At 45.0% G+C, this 14688-nt stretch overlaps 1 protein-coding gene across 1 annotated transcript; it reads left to right on the top strand.

The window, feature by feature from the left end:
* Positions 1 to 11058: 11058 nt before the first annotated feature.
* LOC143595426 (transcription factor TCP17-like) lies at positions 11059 to 13998 on the top strand. The gene is made up of 2 exons (XM_077074447.1): positions 11059 to 11642; positions 12129 to 13998. Exon 2 carries the CDS (start codon positions 12219 to 12221, stop codon positions 13119 to 13121), a length of 903 nt encoding a protein of 300 aa, XP_076930562.1. The 5' UTR covers positions 11059 to 11642; positions 12129 to 12218; the 3' UTR covers positions 13122 to 13998.
* Positions 13999 to 14688: the final 690 nt, after the last annotated feature.

Here is a 14688-nt window from a genome sequence, read left to right as displayed (position 1 = left end):
CAACTCCAAAAAGCTGAGTCTGGGCAACATAAGTGAAGATCTTGTTCGCGCCGCTTTCATCCAGGGCGCCGAATACCCAGAGCTTATCCGCACGTTGACGGGTAAGGACGGCATGCCATCCACATGGGATGCCATCATGACGGCGGCCAAGCGCTTTGCCGAGACAGAGAAGCAACTGGGTAGGGATCTTCCCCATAGTACACACCTCTACACGCAGAGGATCAGAGAAAACAATGTTCGGATCGCCCGGCAGAACAAAAAGAGGAAGCTAGGTATTTGGCAGTCAAGGGTAAACTTTGACACCTCATCCAGCTCTCGCCCTCTTGTTAGCGGAAGGGATAACACACACCCTTCAAGCCGGAAACACCGGTGGACGCCACTCACCAAAAGCGTCACGGAGATATTTGCCACCGAAAAACTACCATGGCCAAAAGCTCCAATGATCCGGCAGCGACCTAATGCGGATCAAAGCAAATCCTGTGACTTCCACGGGACAAAGGGTCATAGTACGGAGGAGTGTACATCCTTGAAGGATATTGTTGAAACATTCGTCAAGGATGGAAGACTTGCACACCTTGTGGCATCAATCAAGAAGGGAGGAAGGAATGATAACCGGTACAGAGGCAACGGACGAAAGCCCGTTGACATCAGCATCAACATGGTTCATGGCAACATCAGAGGAAGAAAAAGGTGAGCGACAGAACCATGCGCGTGGAAGGAAGCTGAAGTGCGCTTCCCGCGAGTGCCAGGAGGACCCAGCAAAGAAGGCCCTATCGTCATCAAAAGCCAGCTGGGGCACTACATCACTTCTCGCACTCTTGCTGACAACGGCGCCTCGTCAACGGTGATGTACAGACAGTTCTTCGACAAGCTAGATGACGAAGACAAGGAACGCCTGGAAACGGTCTACGCCTCGATGGAAGGGTTCGACGGCAGCACAAACACCCCCCTGGGTATCCTATCTTTCCCCGTCACTCTTACGGACGGGAATCACTCACGCACAGAAGATGTGGATTTTGTCGTGATGAGGAAGCCACACCACACATATGACATTCTCTTCGGAAGAGACGGGATGGCAAGATTCAACGCCGTGGTATCTTCAGTCCACGGCATGATGGGATGGCCAACAGCTGAGGGTGTAGCGATGATCACCGGCATTCCCCAGGTATGCATCGCATCTGTCTCATCTAAACCCAAACCAAAGATGGCTAAACCAACCATCACCGAACCGGAAAAATGGGCCTTCAATGGCAAATACCCTGACCAGGCCGTTACCATTGGCCCAACAGTCGTTGATCCCACGCGCACCTTACTCAAACGCTTACTACAGAAAAACGCTGACATCTTCGCGTGGACACCAGCTGACATGACTGGCGTACCCCGAAGTAAGGCAGAGCATAAGCTCAAGTGCGACCCGGCTGTTACGCCAGTCGTACAAAAGCGCAGAGTAATGGGGCCAGAACAAACTAACGCGTGTAGAACCCAAGTCAAGGAACTCCTTGACGCAGGCATCGTACGCGTTAGCAGATATCAAACATGGGTTGCAAATCCCGTTATGGTACCGAAGAATAACAAACAATGACGCATGTGCATAGATTTCAAGGACTTAAACAAAGCATGCCCCAAAGATTGTTATCCGTTACCCGAAATTGATCTTAAGGTGGATTCGTTGGCACCGTTTCGCCTTAAATGCTTCCTGGATGCGTATAAAGGGTACCATCAAATCCACATGGCCGTTGATGATCAGGACAAAACCGCTTTTCGGACGCCCGATGGCACATTTTGTTATCAAATGATGCCATTTGGACTTAAGAATGCCGGGTCCATATACCAACGCCTGATGGACAACCAGTTTCATGCCCAAATTAGGAGGAACTTGGAAGTCTACATGGATGACTTGGTCATCAAAAGCCCTGACGCAGAAGCGATGTTGAAAGACATCGAAGAAACTTTCAACACGCTCAGGAAGATAAACATGAAGCTCAACCCGAGCAAGTGTGCCTTTGGAATGGAAGAAGGAAAGTTCTTGGGGGTCATCGTCACTAAAGATAGCTTCAGAGCGAACCCTGAAAAGGTCGAAGCCATTATCAAAATGGAATCACCTACTACCATCAAACAGGCTCAGACACTGAATGGACGACTAGTCGCACTTAATCGCTTTTTGGCAAACCACGCGGATAAGTCGTTTCCTTTCGTGTCAACGTTGAGAAACTGTTTAAAGAAAACGCACTTCCGCTGGATACCAGAAGCGGAAGCAGCTTTTCAGGAGATTCGGTCACGCTTGATCGAACTCCCAACGCTCACAGCACCAAAAGCGGGGGAGGAGTTAATCCTATACCTTTCCGCAACAGATAGAGCAACCGGGGCGGTCCTGCTAGTTGAACGGAAAGGCATCCAGATGCCAATCTATTATGTCAGCCGTATCCTAACAGACGTAGAAACCCGGTACTCTACCCTCGAAAAATTAGTCTTAGCACTTATACACGCTTCACGCAGGTTAAGACGATATTTCCAGGGCCACCCAATCACCATTCTCTCCAACTTCAAACTTGCAAACGTTCTACGCAAACCCGAGTTATCGGGACGCCTAGCCAAATGGGCAATTGAGTTGGGGGAATACGCGATAAAGTATAAGCCAAGACCAGCCATAAAAGGCCAGGTTTTGGCCGACTTTATTGCGGAAGTGCCTGCATCGCGGGAAAAAGAGTGCCAGGAAGAGGCTCAACCCTCTCCAGCACAGGACATCAATGATGTCTGGCGACTCTACACCGATGGAGCAGCCAGTAACGAGGGTTCAGGCGCAGGGCTGAAACTAACCAACCCAGCAGGCCAAGAATACACTTACGCTATTCGACTGGATTTTCCAAGTACGAATAACGAAGCCGAGTATGAAGCATTCTTGGCCGGGCTGAGAATTGCGCGTAAGATGGGAGTGAAACACTTGGAAGCCCACGTGGATTCCATGTTAGTAGCCAACCAAATCAACGGGACGTACACGGCCGTGAACGACACAATGGCCCTGTACCTCGCACAAGCAAAAACCCTTATGCGCGATTTTAACGATTGCAAAGTCATACACGTCAAGCGTAGTGAAAACAAATCTGCGGATGCGTTAAGCAAGCTTGCATCATTAGCCTTCACCCACTTGGGAAAGGACATCCGCATTGAACTCCTCGAGGCACCTTCAGTCCCGCACAAGGAAATTTGTGTCATCCAAACCGGCACAGAAACGTCGATGACACCAATAATAAATTACCTTGCGGCAGGTACACTACCAGAGTCAAAAACACAGGCAAGAAAACTACGCTGTAAAGCACTGAATTATCAACTCATCGATGACATCCTTTACAGACGTAACTTTCTTGGCCCACTCTTAAGATGTGTGGACAACCAAGATGCTGACTACCTCCTAAGGGAAGTACACGAAGGCATCTGTGGAGTACACGCAGGTCCACGCGCTGTTGTAGCTAAGCTAAACAACGCGGGATACTTTTGGCCGGGGATGCATACGGATGCGCTGGCATACATCAGAAAGTGCAGGTCTTGTCAGCTCTACGCACCCAACACGCACCGCCCGAAGAATGAACTTGTTCCAGTCACCTCTTCATGGCCATTTCAGAAGTGGGCCATCGATGTGACAGGCCCATTTCCTACAGCAGCAGGAAATGTTCAGTTCCTAGTGGTAGCCATCGACTACTTCACCAAGTGGATAGAAGCAAAACCCTTAGCCCAAACAACCGCGAAACATATCAAAATATTTATTTGGGAATTTATTATTTGTCGTTTTGGACTTCCACAGAATTTGGTGAGCGATAACGGCACCAACTTTGCTGACAAGAAGCTACAAAAGTGGCTGGAAGAACTTCAAATCACCCACACTTTTACCTCAGTGGCGCACCCGCAGGGTAATGGTGAAGTAGAAAGAGCAAATAAGAGCATCGTCGAAGGCATAAAGAAAAGACTCTTGGAACACAAATCCGGCTGGGTGGACGAGCTTCCGCACGTCCTTTGGGCAAACAGAACGCTGAAAAAGGCCAGTACGGGAGAAACCCCGTTCAGTCTCACTTATGGCACTGAAGCCATGGTCTCAGTCGAAATTGGTTTACCCTCACCAAGGGTCTTGATTCAGCCAGAAGACAATAATGCGGAAAGACGGTTAGATCTTATGCTAACCGAGGAACGCAGAGACTTAGCCGCAGTGCGTGAAGAGAACTACAAGCGACAAATGCAAAAGTACTACAACACGCGGGTAAAACTCTGCAACTTCAATGTAGGAGACTACATACTGCGTAACAACGAGGCTTCGAACCAACAACGCCTAGGAAAACTGGCCCCGGTCTGGGAAGGGCCATACATTATCAAAGAAGTTCTGGGAAAGGGCGCGTACCGGCTCGAAAGGCTCGATGGCACTCCCATCCAAAGAACATGGAATGGAGCTCAATTACGCAAATGTTACATGTAGATCAATTCCAAACTTGTAAAGAAAAGGCCTAGAGCCATTTCTAATGGAAATGATTCTCCTTTCACAATGTGTTGATAGCCTTACCTTTATACTTATGAACTTCCCACACTGATGTGCTGGTATTCACCGCATAAATATGGGAAGAAGTAAGTCGTTACGTGTGGAAGGCGGCAAAACCCGCATAAACACATAAAACGGTAAAAATTTCAAAAGATAAGGAAAACCTCCACGCAGGTCAGATGTAGGCAAAGTTTAGCCATCCTACTAAGTGCAAGTGACGGTCTTACCCGCACAATCACGAACGAGGAAGCAAAACTTCAACCTATTATCTACCACGTTCAAAGGTTAACTTATTCTAAACACTTAGAAAATTTCAAAGGAAAAGATGAGGAAAACTTCCACGCAGGTCAGATATAAGTAAAGTTAAGCCATCTTACTAAGTGTAAGTGACGGTCAAACCCGCACAATCATGAAAGAGGAAGCGAAACATAAACTTATAATCTGCCACGTTAAAAGGTTAACTTATCTAAGTACTAAAGAAATTGCTAAGTTAAATCAAAACATGCATAAAATAAACAAGGCAAGGAATTAGCACATAATCTTTATTCCATCAAAATTCAAATATTACAAAGATTGCTGGGTGCATACCCGCATACAAAAGAAGCTATACAAAAATAAAAATCTACTCTAATGGTGGAAAGGGATCTTCAGGATCAAGCTTCAGGACCACTTCCACTTGGACCCGCACCATCAGTAGAGCGTGGCGGTTCAAGGAAAGCTTTAAGGATAGCTAGCCCATCATCAGCAGCAGCAACTTCGTTCACCTTCTCCACCACCGGATGCGGGAAGGCGGCATACTGGTTCACTGCTTGGTCATAAACAGCTTCAGTATCCACATCATACAAAGGGAAGTTGGAAGGCGGGATGCCTTTCTCAACGAACCCTAGACCAAGCAGGAAGCCGGCCTTTTCCCCATCCTCATGAGAAGCGTTGAGGGCTGCGCTCATGGCATCGTCGTATGATGTGTCCGTGAAGACTCGATGCACAACCTACAAGAAAAAATACAAGTGTCAGAACCTTTTCTATGTGCAAAGAAAAGTGTAAAGATATGAAATTACGCATACCTGAGACAACGCTTCTCGAAGAAGCCATTCCTTGGTAACCAGAGCTTCCTGGAGGGCAGCTTGAGCTTGGTTACGGGCGCGTTCGGCTTCACTTTTGTTGAGGTTGGCAAGCAACACTTCTTTAGCCGCAGCCTCTTCAACTCCCTTTAGCTTCCGCTCAGTGTGGTCAAGCACCCCCCTCTGGTCCAAGATCTCTTGGAGCTTCTTGGCGTCTTCCATCGCCAAGGCATCATGAGCCTGTTGGAGCGCCTCTAGTTTGGCTTTAAGTTCCTCATTCTCGAGGCGTAGAGGCTCAGCAACAGCTTCAGCCTTGGTGGCCCTTTCAGTTGCGTTCCGAGCAGTTTCCTTAGCCAGCCGAAGCTGTTCGTTAACAGCTTGGGCAGCCTTGGAACGGGCCTCGAGACGGGCCTGAACTTCAACTTCAAGGGCCTTGAAGGCCTTCTCCTTCTCCGCAGCAACGGCGGAGAGCCTACTATTCTCCTCCCGGACAGCCCGCGCCTGAGCTACTTCTTGGATACGAGCTGCTTTTAACTTGTCGTTTTCACGACAAAGCAGCTCGACGCGCGGCTGCATCCGGCCAAGAGAATCCGAAGCTCATTGGTTAGCCTACCCTCCTGGTAGCTAGCCATGGCTTCCCCCAACGCACCACTGGGAGCTGCGTGACGAGCCCACTCCACGCACTCCACAGGCGTGCGAAGGGTTGTTCCTCGGCGGATGTCCCATCGTGGAACATACACTTCATTGGAATCCGACACTGCAAAAAACAAAAAGCAGTTAGGAAAAGATGATATAAAAAAAAAGGCCAAAAGAACCCTACGCACCTGTAGGGTCGACAACAGGCCGATAGCCGCCAAACCCATCACCTGAACCCAAGGGAAATCCATCCAAGAGGTCAGGCAGATGGGAAGGAGGCAGAGGTTGGCGAGAAGCCCCAAGCATACCTGAAGGATCGGCCGTCGTTGCCGATGACGGAGGAGGCATGGTGAAGGCCGCCACGGTAGTAGAAACCAACGGAGGTGAACTCACCGTAGGTGAACTCACAACCGTGGTCGCCGCTGCGGAGGAGCCCGCAGAAACATTCACTGCCGGCTCAGTGAAAGATTCAGTAAATATGGCACTGACAGCCGGCAGTGATGTCATCACAGTTGGAACAGTTGGCTCAACTGGGTGAGCAACTGAACCAACTGAAGCAGGCGCAGCCGCCTGGGTCATCGCCTCAGGTAGGCTGACCAAGCCTACCGTCATGGGTCCGGAGGTGCTCCTCCCCGCTCCACCCTGGAGTGCGGTAGCATCCACGCCTGCACAAAGAAGATATAAGTATAATGGCGGAAAGATATGAAGTTAAAAAGTAAAGGAAGTTTGTACTTACGGGTTTTCTTGAGCCTAAAAGTGCGAACAGGCGGGGACGAACCCGATGGAGCCGGCCTCTTCACGCCGCTCACCGTCGTTGTCCTGGGCTGCTCGGAGGTGACGGTCGTCTCAGCCTCCGGAGCAGTGGTCTTATCACCACCAGGGTTCCCCGCCACCTCCTCGCTCTCGGTCTCTGAATCAGACCGAGGCACTGGATCGGCAGTGGAGGCAACCTTCGCCTTCCCCTTCCCGCCGGCAGCCTTCTTCTTCCGCACCAACGGAGGACCATCTGCGGATTCCTCATCAGAAGATGACAAGATTAGAGGAATTCCAGCAGAGGTTTCAGCAATGAGAGGTCGAGGGTTGAATAACGCCTTACCTGGCCGCGTGGCGCTAAGAATAGGGTGGCCTGGCGGGTAGACCTCCACAAACCGATCCCTCGTTTGCTCCAAGATGGGCAACTCGTTCTCATCGAGAGCACGAGTACCCATCCGAGCGGGACCATCACTCTCCCGCGGCTGCAGGAGAGACTGCAAGTCGTTCCCCTCTGAAATAAAAGAAACAGTTAGAAGACAAACCTATATAAACAAAGAAGACAGAGCATACCATAAGGGACAGAGTTCAAACCGTATTCGAGGACGATGGGAACTTGTGACGCATCCTTCCACACCCGGCTCATCCCAAGCATCACCATCCCAGACTCCGCAAAGCGGTATACCGGAGTCTGGACCCGGGAGATCTTGGCGAACCACTCGGCCTCCTGGTAGTTGAGGGCGTGAAGGGCGGGGAGGGCTCTCCCATTCTTAAAGGTCATCGCAAGGGGGACGACGCGAGCGGAGATATAAAAAAACTCACGCTTCCACGACCGAAGACTGCGCTCGGTAGCGCAGATCTTCAACCCCTTGATCCGATTGACCAAAGTGTACCACCCCTGGATGCACCTCCAAGAATAGAAGGTCATCAACCGGTCAACATGGGGCTCCACGCCCAGAACGAGGCACACCCACTCAAAGTGGCGGATCTTGGCGATCGCCATCGGGTGTACCTCCGTCAGATGCACACCGTGCCTCTCCAAGACACGGTATACAAACTTCGTCAATGGGAACCTGAGATTCCCATAGACGAAGAATTCAGCGTACACCCCTATCTTACCCTTGGGGGCATCGTACACCGTCTGGTCTGGCTCCGGAAACTCAGGCTCGAACGACTCGAGCATGAACTTCCGGACGACGTGCTGAAAAAGCTCGGCAGGAAGAGCGCACTGGCACTCGCCAGCAATGCTCTTGTCGTCCTTATCAGAAGTGGACGACGGATTCTCGACGAACACGTCAGACTCCTCGGCAAAAGAAGACATGTTTGGAGGTACAGAAAAACGATTTCAGAAGAATGCTCGACGGAATAATGAGTATTCGCCGGAAATCGTTTAGAAGATGAAGAGAAGTGAAAGTGTGGATTGCAAAGGACCCTCTCCCCCTTTATATACTCATCGCAATTAATGCGATGAATTTAATGCGGAAGAGAGAGAAATCGAAGGTGCAATGAAACTATGACACGTGGCAATGAGCAAGCTGGCAACAGCTGTTGAAAGGACGCATGCCATTAATTTCGCGGCCACGCGCCCGAAAAATCGCGCCCACGCGCCTGAAAAAGCGCCTGGAATGACCATATATTGTCACGTCGCCATAACTTCCTGCACGTCCTGACACAGTCAGAAGAAACCGTCGGACGACGTTTCAACAGTTTGGACTGTTCTTATCCTTTCACCAACTCTTCGAATTTCAAAATTTCAAAAAGATTCAAAAGTAAGCGGGAAAATACCCCTTACATTGGCAACCAAGTAACTATAAGACAGGTGCGGGTACAGTGTTAAGGCAAAACCCTTCACATACTTAGCACCCGCAGGGAATTGACGCCAGGAATACCTTGGAAGTAAAGTAACCGTAAGACGAGTGCGGGTACAGTGTCAAGGCAAAACCCTTCACATACCTAGCGCTCCGCAGGGAATTGAAACCAAGAAGGATCTTCTGGGCCATGCTTGCGGAAACGGGAATAACATCCCCGCATAGCGGGAACGTCGAGAACTATATTGTTTGAAACTCCAAGATGGAATTGGTGGTTTTAACATAATTGATCACTATGTTCAAAACTACCAAAACCTCATGGAGAATCCACACAAGTGGGACTTAACGCTCCTAACTTGCGAGGAGGTTACAGACCTACCCGCATCATACCCAAAGATCAAGCAGAAAAGTCGGGAATTTTTGTGTGGCATTAGGAAAACCGCGGGAGGAATCCCCACGGAAAACCTTAAAACTAAAAACCCTTTTCAAAATCCCTTGCTAAAGTCCAAAAGTTCACCTCACTTATTAGTAATTCATGAGAAGAACATTGGACTGGGGGGACTTGAAGAGGTAGGTCCCAGCAGAGCCCAGTTGGACCCGCAAGACTCACCTTGAAGAGGGACGTCTGCGCAAGGACCAACTGCTTCCGCAGGACCCACCATGCTCAGAGATGAAGACCTTACGCGCAGTACGCCAGCTGTTCCCGCAGGGAAAGCCTCCCAATGGTGAAGTACCCCGCTTGTTCCCGCAGCTGCGGATACAAGCCATCAGGGAAGGCTACCCGCACTAATAGCAAGGCTACACGCACAAGGCACTAACTCTTGATACTTCAGTAATGTCACCTGAAGGAATGAGCAAGGCGGGAATACTCCCGCCCAAATGAGCCAGTCCGTATGCTTCTGGAAGATCTTTTGTACTATACCTGCCAAGGTATGGGCAAAATAGATGATCTGACCAAAACAGCTCATGAACCAATCACAGGGTGACAGCTCACCGACAACAGTACGAGGAGGAGCACCCTCTAGTACTGTTTGTCACTATTAGCCGCTGCCTACTCACCAACCCTCACTGTGGGACGTGCGTAGCCTACAGTTGGTGGAACAGTGCATAGCCGGCAGTAAAGGAACAGTATACAGCCGGCCTTGTCACTATCGGCCGCAGCCTATCCACCAACCAGCATGGCTTGTGCGTAGCCCACTGTTGGTAGAACAGGAATACTATTCAGCCGGCTGTACCTTCTTGGAAACCTACCTTCGGCTATAAATACTCCAACACCTTGGAATGGTAAGGACATTATCTGATATCTCTTTATCTTATCTTCTTTAGCAATCTCTTAATATACACTTATATTCAGAGCAATCTAGTCTGATTCTCACGCCGGAGGGTGGTCACAAGGAGGAACCCCCCCCTTCTCAGTGACGAGCTTACGGTGTCTGTTTTGCAGGTCACCTGAAGAACAACTTTCTTTGCTGGACCTCATCCTCGTGGGAAACATCTATTTAACCCCCAGATTATCCGTAATCTGCCCGGGGTCGATTATTGTTTCTTCAATGGACATAGTAATTCAGCCCACATTTAATTTTTTTTAGAGGCCTTGCATGTGTACATAACCAACTTGCTCCATGGGAATTTTTGTATTCTGACTTTTTATTACTGGCCATGTATGCTATTCTTTTCTTTCTTTGTTTTTTTTCCACTCGTTGTTAGTGCCCTAAACAAACACACTTTGTATTAATTTTCATAAATTAATATATAGAATAAGACAAATATAATATATCTTTTGCAAGCATTATCATCTTTTAACAATTATCAGATTATATGTAGATTATATACGTAAAGTTAAAATAACATATACTAATAAAACGAATATAAAAATCTACACATGTATTCACTCATTGATCTCAGTTTTAGTTAAATTCATTAAATTTTAGATCATTGTTTCTCGAAGCCTTTAAAATATAAAATATGAGCCACTTAAGAGTATTATTAAATAAAAACTAACTCAAAACAATTTAAAAGTGTAAAGGCTATTTATATAATATTAGTAAATTTTAGACCATATCACATGATCATGCTTTCACCTTTTATAGGTAGAAGCATGACATGCATTCTTCTATTATAGCGTCCCAATGAGCTTGTTTACATAGGCCTTGAGTCCAAACACACAAATTAAAGAAACAAAAACACTAAATATGACCAACAATAAAGCGAAATAATACAAAAGACTTTATAACAAAAGTGGGCCTTACATACATACATCATACAAGCATAAGATACATTACACACGTACATAACATATTAACATACACATAATACATACATATAGTGGTCTATTATTACTCATGAAAATCTCTGAGATGGAGGTTACCTTTATTATAGCGCTTTGTAAACCACATGTATATACAAAAGTTCTATTATCTTGTAATATCATATGTAAAAAATAAAAAATATATAAAAATCAGAATGGGTTGAATATTCGTAACTTCCTATAAAGGATACCCCCGTGTACTGCTTTTCAATAAGTGAAGAATGGTCCCCAATCATTAGTATGCTTTTTACTACACCGAACCCTAGCTTACATGACCATGTGATTTAGCCCTAATACCATCATCAGCCATTGATGTTCCATCATCTGATAAGGTGTTGTCTGCTGTTCCTCACCGGCCACCGTGGCACCCTTTCAGCCTTTGCTTTATATCTTTGCTTGTACTATACTTTTACCTTCTATTCTCCATGCGAGCTTAGCTTCATCTCAACCAACCCTCTTTCTCTCAAAAGTTTTAAGAATGACAAGTGAATTTGGTGAGCTTTTTGCTTCGAATTTCTGTTCATCTTTTGTTTAACTTACCTGAAATCTGTCAGCCGGTGAGTTTTCGATTTAGTTTTAGCAGATTTTATGTGTTTTTCGGTTAATCTTCTTTTGTCTTGGTGTGTGCTTGATGAATTAAATACGTTTTGTAAGATCTGGCCAATTTATGTGTCATGAATTAAATATAGTATGATTTCAGCTGAGCTGAATGTTTTTGTATGATTTCACGGAACCTCTCTTCAGCTCCTAGGTCTCAAAGTTTCGTTTTTAGTAGGATTGGCTTTTCTATTCAAAAGGGGTTGCGGCGCAGCTTGTTGCCCGTTTGCCTGCCACTTTATTGTAATCACTTTTTAGTAACTAAATCTAGTTAAACATAATACAGTTTATGAGCTTAATTCGTTAAGATTTTAGCTAATTTAACTAATCGGAATGCCTTTCTAGCTAAAATTTTCTTACTGCATGTGTGTTTGTGTATAGAACTGATTGATCTTTTGATAATTATTAATAACTAATATTGTTCAAGCTTGTTTTTCTTGGAACAGATCTCTTATTTTTCAAGGCTATAGTGTTTTCTTATGGGTTAGAGCCGAACTTCCTACGATTTTAATTTGCTTCAAACAGAAGTTGCAACAATGCGTGAGCTAGATAATTCAAGTTTTAGAGAATTGGATCTTACACCAAAGAAAGAAAGCACGAATGGTGGTAAGAATAGTTCTAAACCTAACTTGACCACATCCTCATGGACAAAGCTGAAAGACCCGAGAATTGTTCGGGTTTCGAGAGCTTTTGGTGGGAAAGATAGACATAGTAAAGTTTGTACGGTGAGAGGATTGAGAGATAGACGCATTAGGTTATCTGTACCAACTGCTATTCAATTGTATGATCTTCAATTCCGTCTTGGGCTTGATCAACCAAGTAAAGTTGTTGATTGGTTGCTTGATGCCGCAAAACATGAAATTGATAAACTCCCCCCTCTCCAAATGCCGGCTAGTTTCGCTCAAGATCTTCAATCTATGATCAACGTTGCTTCTCAATTCGAAACTCTTGAAGGGGTTAGAACGCATACTAATGGTGTCAATTGGGAGGATTATTGTAATCCAAATAAATCAAAGGAAAAGGACCATTTCTTTGTTCAATCAAGTGACCAATCTTCATCCGTACCGGTTATGTTCAACAATGTTGCTTCAAATGGTTCTTTCCTCAATTTGAATCCTTCACATCTATCCTTATCGCAATGCGGAAGCTATGGATCAATGTCATCTCCTCGACAAGAAGACACAAGTCGTAACTTCAACATTAATGTGCCGGGGTCTCAACTTCTCATGTACCCGCCACCATCTCATGACCCTAACTCGAGATATCAGTTTGACCCAAAGCAACTGAACTTCGAGTTGTTGAGTTCCTCTTCTTCAAGTTCACATATCCCATTTGCTTCACCTCTATACACATTTAACCAAGGGATGATCAGACCTTGTCACTTACGTATGAGCCCCAATTCTCTTTCTGAAGAAAATGATCATGACAAAGGAAATTGATAAGCACCCTTTGCATTGCATTCAGGTTATTTCATATGATTAAGAAAAGCATGTGTATGTATTAATTATCTAATAAAAAGAGTGACGTCTAGTATGTTTTCTAATTCTTTTTGTTAACTCAATTGATAATTGAGAATCCCAAAATTGCAAAAGGTTGCAGCTTGACTTTCAGTGGTAAGAATCTTGATTGTATGTAATGTTGATCATACACACCAATATTACTCATTTTGCTTATAAACAACTTACCTTCTTTTTAGTTGTTTGAGTGGAGACTTCTCCTCCCACGTCCTAGATTTACTTAATTTACTAAAGTATGCTTAACTATGTAGTTCTTATTGAGTATCTATCTACAACCAATGTGTCTAAAACATGTTAATCGCATCTAAGTTCGGGCATCACTTATAAACCAGTGTGATTGATCTGCCTAGGTGTTATTCAGCTGATCATTTTGATCCATTTTAGTTAGATAATTAATCAGTTTAAACCTTAAATAAGCTAGCTTCGTTATTTATTTTTCTTTTTCATGGGGAAGCAAGAGTCAAGAGACCAACTAAAAGAAGCTTATTTATAAAACCGAGAAAGGTGAAGGTGAGAGAGACTGGTGATGAGGGCTAGTGTCAATTATGCATCAAACCCAACGCACCAGAAGCTGATGCGGGTGCAGCAAAAAGCTTAATTAAAGATGGTATACTGGTAGTTCCACAGGTTAATAATATACTGACAAGGAATCGAAGTTTAAATTTTGGAAAGTCTAGGGCTCCATTAGTTTGTTTATATTTTGTCTCATGGTGATGGTCTTAAACTTAATATAACAAAATGATTTAAATTAACTTAAGCCAAGCATGTGTTCTATATCATAGGGTCAATATGAGCTGATTCGGCCACTTATCGGTTAAAAAAAAAAGAAACTTATCGGTTAAAAGTGATATTTTTTTCAAAAGCATTATTGTGAACTATCTTCAATATCTGAGTGATTATTTCTATTGACGGGAAGCCAACCGTTTATACTGATTTTGGCGTTACAGGGTTAAATTAGTCAGAAACATCTTCAAAGAGGAAACTTATCACTGTGAGAAAATCTTTTTGAATCAAGTGTCAAACTTAAGACGATAAATATTTCAAGCCTCAACCATTACCCGACCATTGGTTTTTAGTTGATTTAGGTGTTTGATTATTTCAGTTATTCGGTTTTTGTGTTCACCCTCAGTATCTCGCATAAATTATTGAAACTTTCAAAGCAATATATTACTCTTAATTCATAGAATACCATCGTTTCATATATATATAGAATCTGATTGATTTCACTCTTTGAACTAGATGATTTGCTTTTATTTATTTTTACTGCGAAAATTCAACTGAAAATAATTAAAAGAAAGAATTATAATATAATGGCCGGATGCAAGCATTGCTTGGATTACAACTCCACTCTAACTAGCTAGCTAGAAATATAAATTTCTTATAGACTCAAAGTTAGAAAGAAAGAAGGCAGCAACCCCCAACAGTATGTTTATGAAATAACCGACATATATCTTTATGTATGCTCGAAGTCGTTCATTATCAAAAATAA

Source organism: Bidens hawaiensis, unplaced genomic scaffold, assembly GCF_021521415.1.
Source record: "Bidens hawaiensis isolate Kalapana, Puna unplaced genomic scaffold, B.hawaiensis_p1.1 tig00001721_1, whole genome shotgun sequence".
NCBI classification, from domain to species: Eukaryota; Viridiplantae; Streptophyta; class Magnoliopsida; order Asterales; family Asteraceae; genus Bidens; species Bidens hawaiensis.
The sequence above is the reverse complement of the archived record's forward strand: the minus strand, read 5'-3'. Positions and strand labels throughout refer to the sequence as shown.